The sequence below is a fragment of the Clinocottus analis genome, unplaced genomic scaffold, assembly GCF_023055335.1.
Source record: "Clinocottus analis isolate CAN_PGR_092001 unplaced genomic scaffold, fCliAna1.0.p SCAF_5, whole genome shotgun sequence".
In the NCBI taxonomy this organism is placed as follows: domain Eukaryota; kingdom Metazoa; phylum Chordata; class Actinopteri; order Perciformes; family Cottidae; genus Clinocottus; species Clinocottus analis.
The window spans coordinates 3,772,603-3,796,683 of NW_027176207.1; the positions used below are offsets into that span (position 1 = coordinate 3,772,603).

Here is a 24,081-nt window from a genome sequence, read left to right on the forward strand (position 1 = left end):
GATGTCTGCTGATACAGAGTCATCCCCAAATGTTCACTTCAATGTTGTTTCAATAAATATCGGATGCATTGGACTGCAGATACTCATCAAATATGACATATTTTCTTAACAGGCTACTTGATCCAAATGCCTGAGTTCTTGGTTCCAACATATTTAGTCAACTTGAATTATTGATATATTATATGCAAACTAGAACTGGCGCCTCACAGTTGTACGCCTTGATCCAGTCAGTCAAGTTGCAGTTTATGTGTCTGTCCAAAATGTCATCACTTCATCCTTTGTGTGAAATTGCCCTAATTAGCTTTTCCCTAAATTACGGCCAAAAACGTGCTCTGTGAGGTCACAGTGACCTTTGACCTCCAACTTCTTATCAGTTCCCCCTCGAGGGCAAGCGGACGTGCCACATTTATTTGGCTTGAAACATGAAAAACCGGAAATTTCCTGAAACATAAAGAGAGGACACCCCACTCTGTAGGATGTGTTTGGACCAAAGAAACAGAGTGGGAGTTCTTTTTTACGAACACAGACGGCTCATTTCAATTAATTTCACTTTGGTTAACAGCTGTCTTTATGACTGAATTAATAAATAATTATAGATTCAAACTGGCTTATTTACAGTATAACAGCAAATCATTAGGTTTTTCTTTTTCCTTTATCTGTTTGTGTTGGACAGCGGGAGTAAAGCGTGCTCATGGGAACTCACCGTTGACGGTCAGATGCACCCAGCTGCCGTTGTGGAAGGTGTCATACTGCTGCTCCAGCATCAGCACCTTACACTCATACCAGCCCTGGTCGTCTGAGCGCACGTTCTCTATCCGCAGGGAGGACTTGCCGTGCAGACTGGCCCGGCCTGGACGAGAGAGAGAGAGAGAGACACGAGGAGATGACGTGTCAGCGCAGAAAAAGGAGGACGAGCGGAGAGGCGAGGAGGGACGGGGTGGGTTTGGGTTTAATGAGGGAAAATGAAGGAGACGGGGGAAGGAGCAGGTGAGAGGTGAACGGACGAGGAGGAGAGGAAAACGACGGGTGAATGTTAAAGAGTAAATCAACCTTTGAACAGGCTCGGATATAAATATGCAGGGATCACAGAGAGTCGGCGTCAGGGGGCCACATCGCAGCGCAGGCCTGTTCTTCTGCCGCGCGGTTAAAGAGCCTCACAACATCAAAGTGGGAGACCGGCTGCAGCTGCATCCGCACAGAGAAATCTGTCACTTAAGCTAGTGTGTGTGTGTGTGTGTGTGTGTGTGTGCGCTATGTCTATTTTGGAGACGCGCCGAGGCGAGGACAGGTCGTTGCTTCCTTTGAGGAGTGGGAAGTGGCCCGCGTGACAGCGGAGGGAGCCTCGGGGTTACGCAGGAGCCAACGAGCCGTCAGAACAGATAGCGACTCGGTGAGTACGGCAGAGTCTGCAACGGCTTACTTTTACAGATCAAAAGCTGAGGGGTGGAGGGGGGGGGGGGGGGAGGGGGAGGGAGGGAGGGGATAGCGGGGGGCGGGGGGCAGGGGGGGATTGATGATGTCGCTCGGGGCAATCTGGCAACTAGATCATAACAGATGGCGACTGGCAATAAGGGCTAAACAAAGGGCTTTCAGGGAGCGCGCGCCGGCTCAAAACGTCGGTGTTTTCAAAGCCTTGCTATCCTTCATTAATCCCCTCGCCCCCTTAGTCCGCTCCACTTTAAGGGTATTCCTGACTAATTTGTATTTCGCCCTACTAAATCCCCTCTGCAGCATGACACGCCAGGTAAATATATATCAGCTGCATTGGCGGCTGCCTCAGTGAGTTGAGTTGAGGTAGACGGTCAAAGTGATGTTTGTGTGTGTATGTGTGTGTGTGTGTGTGTCCCCGTCCGTCCTGGTTAGGCTATTTATATATCAGATTATATTTGTCCAGCTTCCAACCATGTCTGTCTCCTCTCTCGGCCGACTGGGATGAGCTGAGAAAGACACTCCATGTTAATTATTGAGTGTGAACTATGCTTTTAGTATACAGATGTATCTATGTAGGCTTCACTATCCACCGCTGTGTACATGCCCTTTGATTCCCCCTCCATTCCTCTCTTTGTCTGAGGCTAAACAACGTGTCCAAACAGCAGTGGGTGTCCTTTTATCTGGACTTGATGTATTCAATGTAATGAAGAAGAAATCATGCGCGAGTGTGTCTGTATAAACACAGGGTGCTGTTCTCTTTCTGTGTGAAAGCAAGTGGTGCGTCATTTTCACACATGGCCCTTCGCTTTAGGATCCTGGCCACATAGGACCCTGGAAACATAAGACACTGGAAACATAAGATACTGGGAACATAAGATACTGGAAACATAAGATACTGGGAACATAAGACACTGGAAACATAAGATACTGGGAACATAAGACACTGGGAACATAAGACACTGGGAACATGGGACACTGGGAACATAAGACACTGGGAACATAGGATCCTGGAAACATAGGATCCTGGAAACATAGGATCCTGGAAACATAGGATCTTGGGAACATAGGACCATGGGAACATAAGATACTGGGAACATATGATACTGGGAACATACGATAATGGGAACATGGGACCATAAGATACTGAAAACATAGGATCCTGGGACCATCTGACACTGGGAACATAGGACACTGGGAACATAGGACACTGGGAACATGGGACACTGGGAACATAGGACTCTGGGAACATAAGATACTGGGAACATAGGACCATAGGAACATGGGACATTGGGAAGATAAGACACTGGGAACATGGGATCGTGGGAACATAAGACACTGGGAACCTAGGATGCTGGGAACATGGGACACTGGGAACATGGGACACTGGGAAAATAAGACACTGGGAAAATAAGACACTGGGAACATAAGACACTGGGAACATAAGACACTGGGAACATGGGATCCTGGGAACATAAGACACTAGGAACATAAAACACTTGGAACATAGGACCCTGGGAACATAGGGCCCTGTAAATATAAGGCCCTGGGAACATGGGACATTGGGAAGATAAGACACTAGGAACATGGGATCGTGGGAACATAAGACACTGGGAACCTAGGATGCTGGGAACATGGGACACTGGGAACATAAGACACTGGGAAAATAAGGCACTGGGAACATAAGACACTGGGAACATGGGATCCTGGGAACATAGGGCCCTGTAAATATAAGGCCTTGGGAACATGGGACCATGGGAAGATGGGAACATAGGATCCTTGGAACATAGGACCCAGGGTACATAGAACCTTGGGAACATGGTACTGACCCTGTATGAAAATAACATCATGAATCATTCTTTACACTTTGCATCATTGAATCAATGGATGTCACTAATCTCTATAATCTAGTAATAATAATAATAATGACATGAGGTGTGGATTGTGCCGCAATGACAGATGCAACGAATCTAAAGAGAGCGAGGAAGCACAGTTTGTACGCGCCCACACAGTCTGAGAAGAGGTCCAATTAGGTAACACGAGTGGAAACACCTGTGTGGGTGGACCATGGGTGAGAAACTGCAAGTTGTGAAATGTAACAGGATGAAGCAATGGTGATCCTTCACTTCAGGCGTCACTGTTAAGTCACCAAGGAGCCATGATTCAATACATATATGGGCACTTCTGCTCACCGGTTGCGCAACACCAAGATGACGATTGCCAAAATTACAAAACACGAGGCATAAAACACGTAGTCCACAAACCAACGGTTGACGTCACGACGCCAGCATCCATCTTCTTATATACTGGATTAAAAATATCTGCACAACGAATGATGAAAGTGTCTTGAGGAAGTTGATCATGGACTTCAAATGATCTACAGCTGTTTGTTTACTTTGCGGCCGACCCTGCCACCACAGGAGCTGCGTTGTGTGTTTAATAAATGTGCGTCTGTGACCAAGTGTGTCCATCTGGTGACAGGTCTCCAGAAAGAAAATAAAAAATGAACTTAAAAACGTGAGATGCTATTCATCTTTTCATCCCACACTTTTACATGTGTTTCTATATTTTCATCATTGGTCTGGGATTCCCAGGTAAAATTGGGGAGCATTTAATGCGAATATAAATGTGTCAAAGCTGCTTAACATTGTGAAAGCACTGCTCAGTGAGAGGTCGAACGACACCATATAATGATGTGTACGATATCTCCCACCGGTTGATGGCATGGCCTCCCTGCTCTGTGGCCCTCTGAGGTCACGTCCTCCTTGTTCGTCACACTGCTCAGTCAACATGGCGTCAGGGTTGTGATGCTTTTCGTTGGCTCTGTGTTCACTGAAGCCGGATACATTTTTAACACCTCTTGACAGCTGGAAATGTGTCGAGCTATTTTTAAGTGTATGAATGCAGGTCTTGTTCTTGTTTTCACGTCAGTAAGTTGTCATTTGCCCGACAGCCTATGCTCACGCTAAAGGATATATATTAGCAGTGATGGGGAGATTTAAGGAAGGTAAACACGGGATGGAGAAAAATCTGATCACGGTCGATTTAATGTCATTTACATATATCAACACATCCATTGTTTGTGCACCAGGGTGGCCAAATGTGTTGGTTTTCCAACAGCAACTGGTGGATTTGTCCACCAGATTAAAGGATTAAGCTGGTATGAATGTTATATAATCAATAAATTCCATGAAAAGACCAAAACCAATGAGCAACTAATGTCTCAGTCCATCTCTAAATACATTCTGCATTCCTCTGCTCTGTAAAACGACTCACAAATAGGCCTATAGTGCATGGCTCAGTGTGTGTGTTTATGGTAATACGCATTGCTCATTGACGTGTTTTCCTATATTTATGGGATGGAAAGAGCTCTATGCTTAGTCATAAAGGAGCAAAATGAATATTAGGCTGATGGGTTGGGTAGTATGTGAGCTCCGTCGTGGACAGACGTGTGTGCAGAAATCCATGATTTCGAACACAATGTCTTCACTTCCCTCCTTTCTTTAAATGCCAGAGATGCTCCTGGATGTCAGAGCAGGCTGACTATAATAGCACCAGGGATCCCCATTGCAAAACACATGGTCCATCCAGCAGAGAATAAAGCTGTCATGCAGATGGCGTTAGTAAGGAAAAACCCATTTCCGCCACACAAAAAAAACTTTTATGACTTTTCTTGTTTGTTGTTGTCATAATTATGACTTTTTATGACTTTTTTTTAAGTGGCGGAAATGGGCCTCCATACATTAGTGTGGCTGAACAGAGTATATTACTCATCAGAACTTGCCGGCCTGTCAGATTCAAAGCATGGACGATGTTGATGTTGTGCAACCCCCCCCCTCCTGTTGCAGAGAGGAGGCCTGCAGGGAGGCAGCTATCCCTCCTCAGGAAAACTAAACCTTGAAAAAAACATTACATCGACTATCTATTGTCAGAACAGGCCAATTAGGCAAACACTTTAAGCGCGGCGTTTGCCTGTGTTAAATATTTTAATCACACAATTTGCTGGCAGGGTTATGTCTCAAGCGCACACATTTGCTTTGAGGACGAGCCTCATTATCCCAGGTCTGTTAGCTCTGACTGTACATCCAAAGTCATGACGTCGTGATGTGGTCACAAGCTCTCAGTGTAACTGTCCCAGGGCTGGTGAAAGGGTAATGTATTATGATTACTTTCCCTCGTAACATTGAGGGTATACTAATACTGTATTACTTTTCAGCTATTCAGTATATATACCATATACTATTGCAATAGCGTACTTCCAATTTTCCTACAGCATCAAAATGACACACTGGACCTTTAAGTCCTTTTGACGGTTCAGTCGGAGTTACTATTGACTGAGGTGAGGAGCCACTAAAGGGCTTTGGTGGCATTTAAAAAGAACACTCCACGTTCCCTTTGGCTTTGTTTTCCATTCATTCTTGCTTAACTGCTTTCAGTAGCAATTATGTCATTATCACACACAGAACACAGGTTGGGCAAACTTCATGAAAGCCACAAGTCCACTGGTGGTGAATTAAGCCGAGCAAAAGCCCACAGCAGTAATTAATCACTTCAAACAGCCTCCGTTTCCGTTCTTTTTGGAGGAGTATGTACCGATCAGAGCGAACACGACAGGATATTCGAGAGCTCTTTTTACTTGTTGCATGCATATTTATATATGCAACTCTTCAGAAAACAGACAGTGATTCACTGCTGGCAGGGTTGAAAAGCATGAGTTCTTGAAACAATCGCCAAACACCCTATAGAAGCGTTTCATTCTGCACTCCTCAGTGCAACGAGGACTGATTCATCTGAGGCCATTGAACTGCAGCCCCATGAACACAGTGCATTGGGGACAGGAGAGGTCAGAAGTAGAGTTTGTAAATATGTAAATAGTCCCATGAATACAGAGCGTACATGTTACCAATGTAACTCGGAGAAATGTTGTATGTATGGATTCCATTGTTTTCTAATTAAAAAATATATATATTATCAGAGAAATTTTTCTTTTCTTCTTTCTAAGGTTTTATGGCATGGTGACAGTGTTGCACTGCACACAATACATGCATCCCTACTTCTAGCCATGACTGTACTGTTTCCAAAGAGGTGCAGGACTTTTGTATTGCAGAGCAATTCCAGGTCACAGAGAGTAAAAGGAGCATAAAAACGCCCCAAAACGGCTCGAGGCTCAGAGGGTTAAAGACCAAATTGTTCTTTTTGAAAGTCACCCGTCAACTTTTCCGTGTGCTTACTCCGGTCTCAAGAGGTCTCACAACTCAATCAAGTCTATCGACACGTGTGATGTTGCAGCTGACATACAGTCTGTGTCAGGTGAAAAAAGAAAACGGTCTGACTGCACATTCGGCTCTGGGTGAAGTCACACAGGGAAGTCAGAGCACAGCGGATCAGAAAGGCGGAGGAGGAGGAGGAGGAGGAGGAGGAGACAGCGAAGGGAACCAGGCGGCAACGACGCTCGCTACTGCAATGAAGATGCAATACAGATTTTTACAGGTATGAAGACAATAATCTATCAATACACCTGTTCAACAAGCATACACATACACAAGCACGGTGTGTAAAGTAGGCTAACTGTTGAGCTTAACTTACAAATTCTTGTGAACTAGGCTACTGTTTGCTGTTGTGAACATTACTGTTGCTGCTCGAGAAACCACTTTTAGCCGAGTTACGCTGCATTTCATGGTACTCGGAAACTTGGAAAACATATATACTGTCTGTATAAATATATTTGACACGGATAAAAAAAGTGCAATGGAAGGGTTATTCCAATTCCAAGACGCAATAACTGAACCACGATGCTGCTGTAACAACATTGCTCCTTCTTGTCTTTTTTAACAAGGATCCTCAAAATGTCTAAACACGATTTTTTTTCCAAAGTGTTGTATTTTTAATTATATGCGCTCGGTCCTCTGTAGATGATTCAGAAGCTTAGAGACTTGCCACACAAACGTCCGTTTTTCGTCCATGTTTTCTCTCAGCAAATTATTGCAAGTCAGATGTCAATATTACCCAAAATATAAAATATTGCACCGGCACTGAATTTATATACAGCCAGGCTGACATAGGAAATGTACAGCTAGTATGCATATTTCAATGTGTTCATTAAATGCAAACATATCCTAATATTGATGTCAATGTCATTGCAGGCCCCACATTTTAAGACCTACAGGAGTTTGCAGGTATTTTACTTTTGTTTTTTGGAGCCGGGTAACGACTCAAGTCATTGAGATATTTCAGTTTGGATAAAAAAAAAAGAAAGGTCAGATGATACATTGGACCAGACAAATTTAAATCCCTCTTCAATTCACAGTTGGAACACAGCCTGCAGTGTGTCCATGGAATACTGTAATGACTGACGAGAAGCAGTGTCCCTGTGGCAACAAAAGCAGCCGTCAGCTGGACTTCAGATCATTGGAGTAATTATGACACAAGTCCAGCTGTTCCTTGGACCGTCAGCCCGGCCCCGCTCCTCGTCTCTTCTATCGGCTTCCTGCAGTCAGCGCATGGCAGCCTGTCACGGAGCCGCACTCCTCGTGACTGACAGTCGCTGTGATAACATCAGAGGACCTCGCCTTGGGTCCACATTTTCAAAAAACTTCACACGAGGTCGCCTGGTGCTGCGGGTCGGCTTGTTAGCGCTGCAGTGGTACCATCAAAGGCCGCGGTACTGACAAGACACATTCTCATACATATTACTTCACGTTTATTAACTGTCCTACATGCAGTCAGTTTCCACCGGGAAGAGAAATGTCGGTCTGTTTGTTTGAGAAGAACAGCTCTGTATAGAGACGCACCGATCGAGCGAGAGCCGGTTCGAGAACGGACGGTTTCCAGTGATCGGAAGCTCGTTAGAAAGAAAACCAGCCTTTAGAAAAATGACTAAGCTCCCGGATTCGACCTAACTTAGGCAGATTTATTAGCTTCAGTGAACGTCTGCTAGGTCAAGTAACCATTCGGGACCAGCTTGGAGATCTACTACGATAATAAGGCGGGCATTCAACAATGTAATCTGGGACGACTTCCTGCTGTTTCTTATCCACTACCGTTCAAATGTTTGGGATCGCTTAGAAATGTCCTTAATTTTCAAAGAAAAGCACTGCTTTTTTCAATGAAGATAACATTAAATTAACCAGAAATACACTCTGCACATTGTTGATGTGGTAAATGACTATTGTAGGTGGAAACGTCTGGTTTTTAAACTGGTTTTAAATGAAATATCTACAGAGGTGTATAAAGGCCCATTTCCAGCAGCTATCAGTGTTCTGATGGTACATTGTGTTTAGAAGACTAATGGATGAGTAGAAAACCCTTGAAAAGTCTTGTGCAGTGATGTCACACAGCTGAAAACAGCTCTGCTGGTGAGAGAAGCTATAAAACTGTTCTTCCATTCAGCTAGTTGAGGATCAGAAGCATCACGTTTGTGGGTTTTATTAAGCTCTCAAAAACTCTTCGGTCTGTTCTTGTTCTTAGAAATGAAGGACATTCGATGCCAGAACTTGCAAAGAAACTGAACATTTGTCTGGGTGACCCCAAACTTTTGAACGGTAGTGTAAAAAAATTTTCTGTCCCTCCATTTCCAGTTCCATCTTCAATTTCTATTGCTCTCTTCCTGCGTGACTCTCACCATATGTCCATCTCTTCCTTCTACTGGTTCTCATGGAAATGTTTCAGTTGTCCGCTTCCTCTACTCTCCAGGATGTTTTCTCCTTCCTCCTCTCGATAAAAAAAAGCCGAGACAAAGGCTTGTTTGAGACAGAAGGGCAGACGGGTGACTAGGAAACAGTGCCCCTGTGGTTGGCTCCACTCACGAACCCTCCATCACCCCGATCTAAAGAGGGCACAATGCGAGCCTCTCTGCGTCTCAGCAGCTCTTTGGCTGTGACCTGTGACTTCATTCCATGATGTCACAGTGAAGCACAGTGGCTGGTTGATGCTCAACAACTTCACATATTTCACTCCTGCGCTTTGAAACGGCGAGATGAATCGTCTGGATCGTCTCGTAGGACCGAAAAGACGGAGAGAAGAATTTCCAAGCACAACTTCCTCCCTGTGTTTTCCCGATCCAACAACAGGTGACGGAAGTGTGTGTGTGTGTGAAGCTAAAAGTTGCTAAACTCTAACCCAGCCCACTTTTTAGCGATCCAATCAACTGCGAAGTATTTGATTTGAATCTGATTCCTAAATGTACGGCGATCAAACATCTCATTTCGCAGCTCAGAAGCAAGACGCACTCAGACTTCTGTCTCACTGGGACTTAAAATGTGGATTCTGGTCTTCAGATCAGCGCTGCACAGGTTTCAATTCAATTACATCCTGGTTATGGTTCCAAATGGCAAAATACACAAAATACATGAAGCTCCTTTTATTGTCTGTCTCCTACTATTGAGAGAGCGCAATATAAGTAACATCGGCAGGCTGTTTTTAGCCTGCGCGGGCTGTCTCTCACCAGTTAAAATGACAAACGTTGCTGGCAGCAGTGTCATTAATTAACCTTTATTACAGAGCGGCAGAAATGAAACTTTAGGCTGTTGTCTGGGTGATGCGCTCTCAGCCAATCGGTGTCTGTACAAAGAAACATCACTCTATGAATGTTTGGCTAATTCAACAAGGCCAACAATGCCTTGTACGGGGGTAAAGAACCAGTTTGAACCATGTGTCATCTGACCAAACTATGAAGGGACCACTGGCGAGCCTTTGACTTTAAGTTACTTGCAGATGTTGAAAGCTGAACTGAATGACATTGTTAAGCGGCGTTTGAAAAGATCGGGATGATTAAAATGGTATTGAAGCCCAACCTACCATGAGTCTAACTTATAAATGAACTGGTTTGGTTGAGGCTGTCCCGCTTAGTGGTGCGATTGTTGCCGTCCTCGGGGACTTGGGGTTGCATTCGCATCCTGCTGCTCTTTTTGCTGCGGTCAGGATTCTGTAACTCTAACTGAAAGCTTCTGAAACCCGGTGATCTAATCAATCAGGACAGAGTGTGTGAGGATGCATGAGAGCTCGAGTATTCTTGCCACAGTCTCCCAGACCCGCTATTTTCCTTCCTGCTGCGGGACGCAGGCAGGTGGGATGTAAAGGCCTTTAAAGCTTTTCCTGTATCTGATGCAGACAGCGGCAGATCAATGGGCTGCCTTTCAATCACACCAGAAGATTAGTCTCCGCCGTGCCGATGGCCCGGTGTTGCTAATTAGAGTCAACTTGGCAGGTATTGTCACAATCATTTACACGATGTAATCTATCTAACGTACACTTTCCTAAAAGTGATGACTAGAGACAAGTGGATATTACACTCTACTTCAGACGATTGGACTTAAATTGTGAGAGCAAAAATCCCACTTTAAAATGGACATTTCCTAGACTAACTAATAGAGATATAAAGAAATAATCTCGTATTATGAAGGGCTTTTTGTGATACCAATCTTAACATAATATTAGAGACATTAAAGTTTCCCAGTTCTCAAGAAAATCCTGTAAAATCAAGCAGATTGAGAAATAATCTTATAGTTCAGCATGAAAATATTCTTAAATTTAACCCCAGAGCCTTTTAATGATGATTTGTGAACATACATTATACATTATACAACATACATTATATGGAGAAATACAAATCTTCTATTTTTACCTCTCTTTTTTAAACCTTTTTACCATTTTTGGTTTAGTAGTTTGCTCTATAAGTATAGTTTACATTATGTTTTATTGGTAGTAGCTAATCATCAAATGTCATCATTTGTGTGGAGCTTTATTTTTCGTTACTTTTTATTGGCTCTTAGAATATGAAGTTGATGTAAGTATTAGTGTGGTGTCTCACTGAGGGCCAAAAGAAAATGGTGTCAACCGTCGTGTTTATGACATTGTTATTACAGGATCACGCTCAGAAGCTGTTGAACTCGTTGGATGATCCAACGTGTGTGTGGATGCTGCATGCGCTGACTCCTCACACGTGGAAAAATTCACTTTCAATTTTTTATGACATGAATAAATACATGATAAAAGCTCTTTGAAGGGGGGGGGGATTATTTCTGAAATCTAATCATCAGAGGGGAGGGTATCAAAAGCAGGCCGAGGGGGGAAATCCCTCTCACCTCCTCGGCAAACTTCACCTTGAGCCCGACACGTGAATAATCTGTTAGTTAGTAAACAGGTTTGTTACAGTCGACACGGGAGAACAGCGCTGATCAAAGTCAGCGCTGTTGTCAAGACGGTGATGGTTTCATGTCTTCATTTGAACCCTTTCACCAAAACAGAGAGTGGATCAAAAATGTCATGTCCTATGCTGAAGACTAATAGTTATTACTGTGCCCAACACACACACACACACACACACACACACACACACACACCTTGGGCTGACACAAGGCAATATTTCAATAGTATATCAATATCGTAATATGAGACTTCAGCATTTGTATTATTTGTCTTTACCCACTCAGTCATTATCTCCACATGCATTTCATTTATAAAAAGACTCATTGTGTAAATATGTAAAAGCCGACAGCGGCCGTCGCAATATTGATATTGAGGTATTTGTTGAAAGAATTTTATGATATCTTCAATTTCCTCCATATCGCCCAGCCCGGACATGACATTTTCATCGCCAATTAATTGCTGTTGAATTATAATTTTCTGTATATTTTCTGTTCAAAGTGGCCCTGACTCGCCTTCACCATCATGACGTGATTGTTGGCAAAGTATAAATCTTCAAATAGTGCGCTGAAATCTGAATTAATGATCCGTCTCTGGTTCAGCTGCACGGATTCATTTAAAATAGCTTGTTGTAAAATGTCTGTGTATGCCGACCTAATGTAACAAAAACAGGGTTCAAGGAAGTTAACTCTTTGGTTTTGAGGAGCTGTAACGTTTATTTAGAGACAAACCAAACCTGCCCTGTGCATTGACCTCCAGCTGACCCCTTTGCACCATTTCTCTCTCTTTATCTCCACCACACTCACTCTCTCTCTCTCTACGACTCGCTCGCTACAGTCGTACTACTCAGCGAGGTATTTCTTAAAGATCCCACACTGCTCCTACAACACAGTGTTCCCATCCGAATATTTTCTCATGAATTATGTTATTGGAAGAGCTGGATTGATGCGAGAACTCCTGCATAACTGTCCCCAGAGAACAATACAGTTTTTATTAATAAGTAGTAATTACACAGTTTAACGTTCACCATCACAGAGTGAAATATAGATGCACCGGGTGTTCAGTGTGATGATCATTTCTGCTTTTCTAGTCGCCAATCTCTAATCATGTTATCTTGTAAAGAACTAATCCGTGTGTAAATTGGGAGCTAGTAACGCTAGCAGCACAGCTAACGGCTAACAAACACTTACATTATGGTGCGTTCAAGCTCCTTCTAGTGACATTTTTTATGTTAACGTGAACGTTAAAATGATGTGTTGTGTCCACATGTAATCTCGTAAAATGTAGTGTTAGTGAGAAACGTAAAAAATAGATATTAGAGATGAATTATTCGCTGTTTTCACTACATAGCTTTCATTCATTTGTTTTAATCAATAAAAACATATAATATTTTATTTCCCTATCATTTTAATTGTGTTTTTCTGAACAAAAAACATGTAAAAAGATAACATTTAGAATTGTTTATGGTTCACACCGACTTTAGAGCAGTTTAAGATTTTCTGGGGACGGTGGCAAATAATGTCTGGAGCCTCGTAGACCGGCTCCTATAATAAAACAACAATATGGATCGTCAACGATGAGCAATTAGAATCGGCAAAAAGACGTGATCAGGGAACTCAGAGTTATATTTGCTCCCTTGTTTTCTTTTGTGCTGATCCAAACGGGGAGTTTTAAGATCCGTTGGGCAACAGAGGAACTTCTGAGAGATGCCGTCTACAGTCAGAGGTTCAAACGGCCTTGAGATGTTCGGCCGATCGGAGTGTGAATGTGACGGCGTTCGGCATCTTACCGGCGTACTCCGGGTCCACGTGAGGAGGGTAGAAGCGAAAGTTGATGAAGAAGGGGATGGGCATTCCATACTTGAACCACTCCACCACGTAGGGCTGGCCGTTCAGGGGTTGGGACACGTCGCATCCCAGGATGACGTTCTCTCCCGCGTGGGACGTCACAAACTGGGGCTCCTCTCGCACTCCGTGGGCACCTGGGGGGGTCAACGGCAATTCACGGGTCAACCATTGCGTTGTACAAGGCAACGAGAACGGCAACAGTCAGCAAAGAAGAGCTTTAGTCAAAGGAAAAGTTGTTGCAATCCTCGATTAAGTATTGCAATGACATGGTGGGAAGACGGCCGCTTGACAATAGGCCCTTTTCACAGCGGCCATGAATTATGGATCTGTTCCATTTAAATGGGCCAGGTATTGAGCACGCTGGCTCACTGGAATGACTGTCACACACTAAATAGCATGGGACCATAATTCACTGGATCAATTACGCCTGTGTTTACCACAAGTCAAAATGGCTGCTGCGAAAAGGGACTATATGATCAGCCGGGTTAGCTGGTTCCAACCCTTGTGCTAAGCTAAGCAAACCGACAAGTGGCTTCACGTTGGGGAGTGGAATCCATCTTCTCATCCGACTCTCTACCCCGAAAGCCAATAAGCACGTTTCCGAAAAATGGCACACTAATCCTTGAGGGGTACTTGACAGCGAGCTAGTGTTGCTAAATTGCGTTGACACTCCTTTTATCACCTTTCAGAGACGACCACGCTGGTCTGATCTGGAGGCTATCGTGGCATCAGGCGACGTGAAGTAAACAAGGCAGGGGTGGAAAGCCGATTCCCCTGCTTTCACAGAAACGCCACGGTGCCAAAAGAGATGGTTCAGATTAGAGGGGAATGTAGCAAGAGGGTTCCACACCGGAGAAGTGAGTGAAAGTTTACGTGTGTGTGCGCGTGTGTGTGTTTTAACACAAACATGTGCTGAGCAATACGTTCCATCACTCCGGGCAGCGAAGACCGCCGGCGACAAATCCAATACAGAGCCAAGGCCAGCGGGCCGGGAGCAGAGGAAGATTAACGGCACCCGCAGACACATGGATGTGATTCATCTCGACAGAGTCTTTTCTCCATCTAATTCCGACTGACAGGATGAAAACATGCAGGAGGTAATGTGACAGTAATGGACCTGATGTTCAATAACACTTTGACCTTTCGCAGGAAAAAAGGTTTCCCTCCGTTCGCTCAGCGGTCGGAGTCGCCCCGGTGGAGCCGTGTGTCTGAGGGTCCACGCATCGATCCACCGGCTAATTACTATGTAGCCTGTCTTTATGAGCGCGGTAGCATTTTACCAGTCGATGCGGCTAATCGGATGTACTCGGCTGCGAGTTCCTCCTGCGCACGGACGTCGCTCTGCTGCCTGCGTGGTCACGAGTATTGGCGCTACATTCTGTAGTAGAGAAGACGGAGATGTGAGGAAGAATCATGTCTTTTTTTTATATTTAACATCAGCTAAAACGCTTCATCCACCCAAATGCAGAGCGGCCCTTTCAAACGCTAGCGTTAGCTCCCTTCAAAGCCGCAGGACTCCATTGGCAGTCGTTTTACCTGCCAGAGCGCGGGAGTTGTTGGTCTCCCGCACTGTTTGTGTTATTGTGTGTCTTTGCTAAATTGGATCTCACCCTTTTCAAACACCGCTGTGAGCTTGTGTGCATAGCTCATGGTCGGTTGTTGCAGAGCCGCTATGCTACGTTTCCGATTTAACAATCAACAATGTGCTTCGTGACTTCTGTCAGTTGTTTATAATCAATTTAAAAAAACTACATTATGAATAATATAATAATAAAAACGAATGCCCGCGTCTTTGTTGTTCACTTCAGCTGGAAGTGTGGCCAAACAGGAGGAGGATAAACAGGAGTCCCTGAGAGCAGGAGGTGCTGTGTGTGTGTCACAGCAAAGCAAAGGTCAGGAGGAACAGCTCCGTGAAAAGCACAGCCGCTCCGAGGATGACATTCTGCTGAGCGTCCATCCCGAGCACTTGATGCTCCTGCCGCTTCGCAATTAGCAGAATGTGCTCGCCGTGGAACCGACCGAGCAACCGACACCGCTGCAATCACTGGACACCCGCTCAAGGCCCGGCCGCGAGGCGGGAACCCGAATGATCCGTCTTGACTTGGCGGTTCGGGCGTATTGAGGCTGCAGCGGGGAAGCGTTACCGGCCTCCACAGTCACCTTGAAGAGAGGTCAATACGAAAGCCGACTAACGGTCTGGCTTTCCCACTAAATCGGGGGGGGTGCTTATCTTATGATTAGGCATAATTGTCTGACCTGATGGAATAAAAAAAGGCTCCGATTCAAAGTGCTATTCTAACAGCAGCGGAGCCGTGTGTTTCCCCCAAAACGCAGGGCTGCTAATCACCTCGCGAAACACGATGCGCCGAATCCATCATTACCATCACGGGCCCATCAATACCGCCGCGGCACACAGCGCTCTTATGTAAGGCGCAGTGCATTACATCACCGAGAGGCAGCGGGGATCAGAAGGAGCCCGTGGATTTCATGATTTTGATGTGCATGTGTGCTCCGGAGCTCGCCGAGCAGAACCAGATAATAACTGTGCTTTTCCCAGTGGTGAACCCCCCCCCCACCACCACCACCACATCACCCTCCTCTCTCACACACACACACACTCTCGCTTCCTCAAGCGGTGCTATGTGTTGATTGGCTGCTGGTGACATCATGGCTGATAGCAAAAAAAAAAAAAAAAAGGGCCCCTTGGAAGGTATGACTTCACTGTTTGTAACTGATGAGACGGAGAGGGAGCGAGGGAGAGAGGAGAGGCGCAGCTCGTGTGCCCATCCCCACCCCGAAGGGTTCAGCTCATCTACAATCAAAGACCCGGGGGAGGGCACCGCTAGGTACAACCGCTGAGGTGCACACACACACACACACACACACACACACACACAGTACTAAGAGTGTGAGCACGGCGAAGAGGCAAGGGGAGGCTATGTTTGCTGGGTACGTGTGATTGTTGCCAGGAGTACTGTAACACTTGTGTAGTCGTGCTACTTTGAAGCCACCGTCAGATAAAACATACATCGCGTGGCGGTGATGGTTCAGCCAGAAGAGGCGCCGCGGGAGAGAAATACGTAGATGTTTGATCTGCGGTGTTAAAAATCGACTTACAGGCTCAAATCTATACTCGTTTTTTTATTTATTTTTATGTGCGCCTCTATTCACTTCTGTCAAGGATGCCAGTCGAATGAAAGAACATGTAGAAAACAAAACGTGAAGGAGAGATGGCCTTTGTGTCCGGTTTTCAAATGATCCGTTGAAAAAAAAAGAAAGATATTAAACGATATGAAATAACATGTAGACTGCCAAAGTATTCACTCTGCTTTCTTCCAGTCACTTGGGTGATTTTCATCCTGGAGACATGTTCACATGTTGCAAAGGAAAGATGTTTATGGTATTCTCTCCTTCATAATGCTGCAGTAAACTGCTATTCTAAAAGGATTTACGAGTAATATCTGATCGCAGGTCCCCGTGTGTCAAAGATAAAGTGCTTTTCCTCTGCGCTACGGCAGCATAACGGGAGGATGTACGACGGTATAATACAAAGTGACAGGGCAGACGGGGCTTATATTCACACTGAAGCCTCGGAGAAAACTGCAATTCTATATTTATTCAAGGTGACAAACGAGACCGCGTGTGAAAATTCAGTGAGATGCAATTAATAAACAATGCAAGTATGAAGCACTATCATACACACACACACACACACACACACACACAGGCGTACTATTTCAGCTGAGACTCTTTGTTAGCACTTAAAACACCAAACACACTAGAGCTCCCCGTCCCCGCCCCAGCTGGCCCCCCGGCTCCGTCGAGCGGCGACAACTGGCCCACTCTGCCGGCGCCGACAAAAAATGAAAGATAAATGAGATTTTTACACAATACAACATGAATTATTGATGACCATAGGAAGGTCAGTGCATTGTCACGCCGCCTATTATTCTTGCACCTGCACTTAGTCCTCCTGTATCTTATTCCAAAGTTGAGGTGGCAGGAAATAACGCGCCGGCTCCCGTGAAATTAATGGAGGCATTAATGATGTTACCGACCCGCCCGTGAAGCGAAAGGGGATGTACAACGAGCCGGAGGTGTATTAGGATCAGTTTTCAAATACTCGGGCAAGTTTGGAGATAAAAAAAAAAGAAGCAAAAGGAAGTTCACAGAGAGTGTGTACTATAGGAGAACATTTTCTCTTTCTTTCTGCCACTTGGCCTTTAAACTCCGTCACCATCTGCTCCCAGAAGCTGGAGGCTTAAACACGCGTGGCTCAAAGTTATGCAGCGGCTCAGTAGGAGGAGAATAACGCAGAGTAACTCATGCTGATGCGTAATGAATACTGGGAGATTATTACTCCTGATTTCATGGGCGATCTCTGATTCCTTTGCGGTAACGCAAAGCCTGTTGTCAGTTTTGAAGTTGCAATGGTTTTTTTTGTCCGGCGCCATCTTGGTTTTTGTGAAAATGAAACGAAAAATGAGACTAAGAGAGATGAGATTAACGTTAAAACCTATAAGATGAAAACATGGAAAACTCCCAACATGTCAATCACAGTAGCCCCGCCCTGAAGCATCGCCTGCTCTAAATGGATCATAATCTACTAAATGAACATCACGCTGTAATAATGAAGACTTGAAACTAGCGATTGAGACCATAAACGCACGTTTACGAAGTTTTCTTTACTTTCTAATAAAATTCTATTTGCAAATGGAAGATTTGCCGGAGAGTATAGTTTTCGAACCCAAAAGACGAGTCCATTACGAGCTTGAATTCTCGAGTGTGAGATCAAAGACGAGTACAGTTTTAGATCAATAAAGCAAAATGTGTGAACTACGGTGTGTTCGTCGGGCAAATACTTCTTGCAGGAAGAGATAATCCACTTGGGAAAAGCAGGGAGTGAGAATGAATTTTGTCTCCGTTTAAATAGAAAGAAATCCAGAAATCAGCACCCAGGAAGTCAAACTATTCTGCCTATGAGCTTAGGAAAATTGCATTGCTCATTTTTTGGAGGGGGGTTTGTCAGCTTGTGCAACATCCCTTAGATATATCAGGATGGCTTAAAGCGCTAATGCTACACCAAAGGGTGGGAGACTTGACCTAAATTCTGGCCTCCTACTTTCAAGCTTTCATCATTTGGAATTCACAGGAGATCTGATCCCTCTTGCATCACGCGGGGAGTAAAGCAAGCACGCTTGGATGTTGTGTTGACGGTAGCCTCGATATAGTACCGCGGCAAACGTTTGTGAATCGTCAGCAACATCCAGACAACGGGGTTGACTTTCAAAAAGGCGTCCCGGATGCAGCCGGCGAAGCCACCGGTCAAGGTCAGCCGCTTCTGTCTCGGCGTCGACAAAATGTCCACTTAGTATTTTGTCTGTTAATCCTGTCCGTCCCCGTGACCCACTTGGTGCTGGTCAACTGTGTCAAGATCATGTTGTTCTCTGCCACAGGAAGGGACACTTCCACAGATTCAGGAAGTAGTAAAAGCTGGTGAGAAATGCTCATCCCTCCGCATCAATGCCAGCAATTCCACCCAAATAACGGTAGTTCTGTGTGACAAGTGCTGTTGCGGACAAGTGTTTTAGTGGCGTCTCAATGGCCCTTGGCCACCCTAGGTTTTACCCAGCAGTCCCCTCTGTCTCGCGTCCTTTCCCCACCCCCGACAGGAACGTCCGACAACTGAAAGTCTTTGTGGCAGCAGGACGTTCAGACGGAGCAGATGGTTCTGAGAGGAACTTAAAAAGGGCCGTGTCTCAAGCCGAGCAGAAGAGTTTACATCAGCTTTTGGACTTTAGTATTTCCTCTTCGATTCATCTAATTGGGTAAAAAGCTCTTAGAGGTCTACTCAGAATATTTTGGAACCGTTTCAAAAGGGAATGCTGACTTATTTGGATGTATAATTTCTTCGTTTGTGGAAGCACAGTGCTGATGTGATGCAGAGTCCTGCTGGAGGTTTTCTCAGAAGAGCGTTGCTGCTGCAGATGGTGCACGTAATCATGGCAACGCTTCAATTGCACGCCGAGTCATTAATTCCTTTCTGACGAGTAAAGTACAGGGTATTTTGACATTCCATTTCTGCATTTACATTTGAAAAAAAACTTGTCAATGTCTCACCTATTGCTCCATATATGCAGCATTTACATATAAAAATGATTTGATTACATTTCACGCACATTATTAAGATTTTACTATCGCCAATTACCGGGCTCGGCTTCTATTTGGTGAGGTTGAAAATTGCCACGCCGGTTTAATGTTGCAAGCATGTGACGAGCTCTCATCATTCGGCCAGGGGTAATTAGAAGAGTTGTGACGACCCAACGAGAAAGTAAAACGCTTGTGTGAATCTCTATTTTAGAAAGAGACTGCTGGCAAGTTTGTCTTCAACGTTAGAACCTGCACCCTAAAACCCTAAGAGTCTTAGAATTGTCCATGTGTGGCGAGGAGGGAGGAGGCGTCTTTTTGAGCCTCTTACCTCCTGTTGACCGGCTGGCATTAGGGGCAGATGGTGGAGGAGGATCAGCGGAGGAATGCTCACCAATAAGTGAGGCCGTGGAGGCCGTACGATTGTGTTACGATGTATTGCGTATATTCTTCACAATAAAAGTGCCCCTTTATTTTGGCTGCTTGCTCCTCCTCCATTCCGCATTAGTAGGATTGTTATTTTGAAGCATGGCCGCCAACAAAGCTCCGCTAATTCGCCGATGAACATATTTAATTTCATATAATCTCCACAATAAAGGTCTCCCCTGTTATTTTTCCCTGATTGCTTTTCCTCCCCGCGGCATCAGTAGACTTGTTTTATTGCTGAAAAGCCGCGAACAAAGCTCGCTGATAAACGTATTGTTCTAGAAATTCTTCCCCACAAAACCCCTCCCCATTATTTTGTTAATTAAAACCTTTTATTTTGAAGCAGCGAAATCGGATAGTGTTGTGTTTTCCCTCCTCTCTTTGGTACGGGACCTCCCCAGTGGGTGAAGATGATGAAGACCTCTGTTCGACAGTTAAAGGGTCTTGGCATGATGGGGCGACAAAAGTACCGCGTACTGCATCTGTGCAATTTCTAAAATAAGAAAGTCATCATTTAGTATTACAGCTGCACTTTCCAGCTGTGGTTGACGTTACAAAAGGTGTTGCATTGTGTGAGCCTTTCGAAACTGTGAGATAGTAAAAAAAAAAAGAAGAAATCTAAAATTACATTTCCTGCATTCTGGCTTCTGTTTGGATGAAGGCTCGGTGTTCTCCTCCTGCGGCTTGGCAGGTGTGAAGGCGCCTGCCGAGCTGCAATTGAATCAAACTCCAGCACATCCACACCCTGGGTACAATTTGTCTGGGAAGGTGAGAGAGCCGGTGTTTGGAGCGCTTCCAAGCGAAAGGCGGGAACATCCTGCGAGGGGAAACTAATCGGAATAAATGCCGCACACTTACTGGCCGACGGCGTCGAGGCGCATTCTTGGTGCGCGCGAACATTCAGCATCTGTTCAGATGTCAGGATGCGTTACGAGCCTCAGCCTCCCTCACTGCTTTTCCTTGGATAAAGCAACTGGGAACGGGCCATGATGACGGTCCATCACTTCCGGGGATCCCTGTGCGTTCTGGTGTGTGAAAGCGGCACTTTGTTTTTTAGAACATCTAACTATAAAGCAAAGAATGTCTGTCTGACCGGCCGGCCTTTGCGTATCTTATCTGATCTACTTTCCATTTGGTTGGTGTGATGCTGGGAACCAAAGGCAGGGCCATGTTGGTGCCATTTAGACGCGTTCAATACTAAGAACTTATGAATAAACAAGCGGCAGCAAAATACCTCGGCTAATGAAAGCTGTTGGAGCCAAAAGAGGTTATATGATTGATCGTATGTCTTTATTTAAAATAATACCTCTTTTTTGGTGAATTACTTATGCTAATTGGACAAAAATCAGCTGGCATAAGAGGAAGGGGTGGGACTGAGTATCGGGTTTTAGTGTCTTATATGGAACGGGACAACGGTACAGTTTTTCGACCTCACGTCAGAGTTAAATAGGGAAACTCAAGTTAGACTTATGATTTTGTTTATTTTGATTAGAAAGAATAAAGCCAATTGAATGGGAATAAACGTCTGAAGAGTTATGATTTTGTACGTGTGAGTCAATCAACGGAGTCCCGCAATGTGGCACAGCATGTCAACCAGGAATTAGGAACTGGCCACGACAAAAGCCTTGCTCTCCTTCATAAGCGCGGTGGTTATGTCAAAACCAGCGACTCATACAGCTGTTGTACGTGTGTGAACGGGCTCCATCGACAGCGGGACGCTAACTGTTAGCAACGTTACGACTACAAACTACAGATTTAGGACATTCTGGGGATGTGAGGCTTTCCTGGTGTTAGTGACATATGACATATCGGCTTTTAGAGCAGAATTGAAGGCGTCGTCATCCAATTGCAGATTTGTTTTTTATTAATGTGCAGAAATCCCCAAATGTCAAAGGTTTTTAATACCGAATCACAGTATCGATCTGTTTATGGTGTTCTTTGAGGTGTTGGTGTCTTAATGTGGCATTTTGTTGGGACGTTTTATTATTTTTATCAATTTAAATTTAGCAGCAAATCTGTGTTACGAATATCAAATCATAAGTTTTAGCAAAAACTTTGTCAAAATATTAAAAGCAAGCTGCAAAATGTAATACCTCTGAAACTAGCTTTTAATGCTTTACACCGGTACTTTATTCATCTTTTAATACTTCAGACCCCACTGTAGAATTCTGTTAAAATACAAGTTGATTATCTTTTCACAGAGGTGCTACTAAAACTATGTAATCCTTTTCCTGTGTCCTTGGCTCCTTGTGTGGAGTTTTGAATACACTTCTGACGTTTCTTCTTTATGATTTATGAATAAAAGAAAACATATTACCTTTCAAATAGTCTGTGTGGCCCCATCTATTACATGTCCATAGTTAATGCCACGCTTCATCCTGATTACTCTAAATAATATATTGTCGTACCTGTAAGGACCAATTCTGCCAGAGTTTCTCTATTAAGGAAAGGTCTCCCGAACTCTTGAAGATCACAGGCTAATCTCTCAGGTGACCTTTAAGGTAAAAGGCTTTGCAAAATGGTGCCTTTTAAACTAATAATAACTTCCAGTAAAGAACAGATTTGAAAAGATTTAGTAGAAGTACTCGGTTTGTAATGTGAATCACGTCAGATAATGAATAAGTGTTTTTTTCTATTCATGGTTTTGTGACCAAGAAGCGATCATTTCCACTCTGAATGTGCTGTTTCTTTTGTTGTGTTACTGCATAGCTGCACCTGAATGTGAGACTTTGTGAGTATTCACTATCTTAAGACTCCATAAGATGTGATTTTGAAAATAAAAAAGTTAAGACCACTGTGAATTTTCTTATTAAAGTCCACATTTGACATCAATATATAAAAGTCAGGAGGTCGTGGACTGCCGTGCCCACATCTCTACAGAGACCCGGCTCCATCGTGGTCCCGGATCAAGATGCACCTGACGGCCGGACCGTCTGCTGTTTTGTGATTCCTGCTGGTGCTTAGCTATAAAAACTACCCCACAGGAATGCAGTACTGTTTTTGCTTTGACGTGTTTTTGTGTAGATGTATAGAAACAGACTAATCCTACGTTTGCCTCTCTGCTTTAGCAGCAGAAACCTCCTGAGACAAAATCTCACTCAGGTTAAAAAAGTCACTTGTATCGCCTTATATTTCATATTCTCAAGCTTAGTAGATCCAAGCAAATGCAGCAAGCTTCCTAAAAATATAAGGATGGTGAGTGCTTCTCCGCGGTGCTGTTCACTACGATGTGTTTTCTGATCTTGCAGCTTGAGCGCAGCAACAGGCTTATAAAAAACAGACGACAGTTCGAGTTAATGGACAGACAAATCCCTAATTTGGGGAAAACCCACTGTAGAGCTACAATAACTATCTGTTGACTGTGCATGCCTACTTGCTTTGCTTTAGCGTGTGTTGCATAACTATGATGGAGTTGCCTCGAGTCGCTATCCTCTCAGCCAAAAACCGCTGGCTGCTCTTTCCGGCTGCTTCTAAAGATTACTTCAAGGCCTGATGTAAGCTGTGATCAAACATCCTCCAGTGAGCCGGTTGTAGACGTTGCCTGCAAGTCACCGGCGTTTCCTCCCCACATCACCGCAGGGACAGATGTGTGCGTCTCACTTTCTTCTTCTTCAATTCGGCTGCCGAGTTATTTAACGCACGCCAACCGAAGCGGGCCTCGCCGTGTGTGTGGACCGAGTAACGGCAGCCTCCGCTGACCCACAGCCTCGTCCTGGGAGAAATCATTCGTGTGTGTTTTCTGCAGCACCAGCGGGGACATGCAACATACACACACCATGAAGAGGTTTCTACTGCGGACACTCAATTCTACATGGATAGTTGTTCTGTGTGCTGCAGCGAGTTGGTTCAACCAGACATAGATGAGCGAAATACACCAGTTAGTCCTCGTCCTTTTTCTTTTGTAAAAAAACCCAAATTACTGTTGAAGTATAGATATCACCTCGGTGTTGCTCTTGATTTCAACGAGGGGAAGAAGACTTTGAATTACATTAATATTTGTTTATACCTGGCGGGGGTTTCAGCAAGTCTATACAATTATAGGATAAAACACATCTATTTTTATATGTGTGTATTTAGATATTGGGAGTTA

General features: G+C 44.4%; 1 protein-coding gene across 5 annotated transcripts in view; it reads right to left on the reverse strand.

Moving 5' to 3' along the window:
- LOC137802274 (protein turtle homolog B-like) overlaps window positions 1-24,081 on the reverse strand; it is a 109,342-nt gene that overhangs the window by 73,008 nt on the left and 12,253 nt on the right. For all 5 annotated transcript variants that reach the window (XM_068600061.1, XM_068600059.1, XM_068600060.1 and 2 more), the window contains exons 2-3: window positions 13,361-13,552; window positions 704-850 (exon numbers count right to left, since the gene is read on the reverse strand). In XM_068600061.1, coding sequence (XP_068456162.1) covers window positions 704-850; window positions 13,361-13,552 — 339 coding nt within the window. The remainder of the gene's footprint in view (window positions 1-703; window positions 851-13,360; window positions 13,553-24,081) is intronic.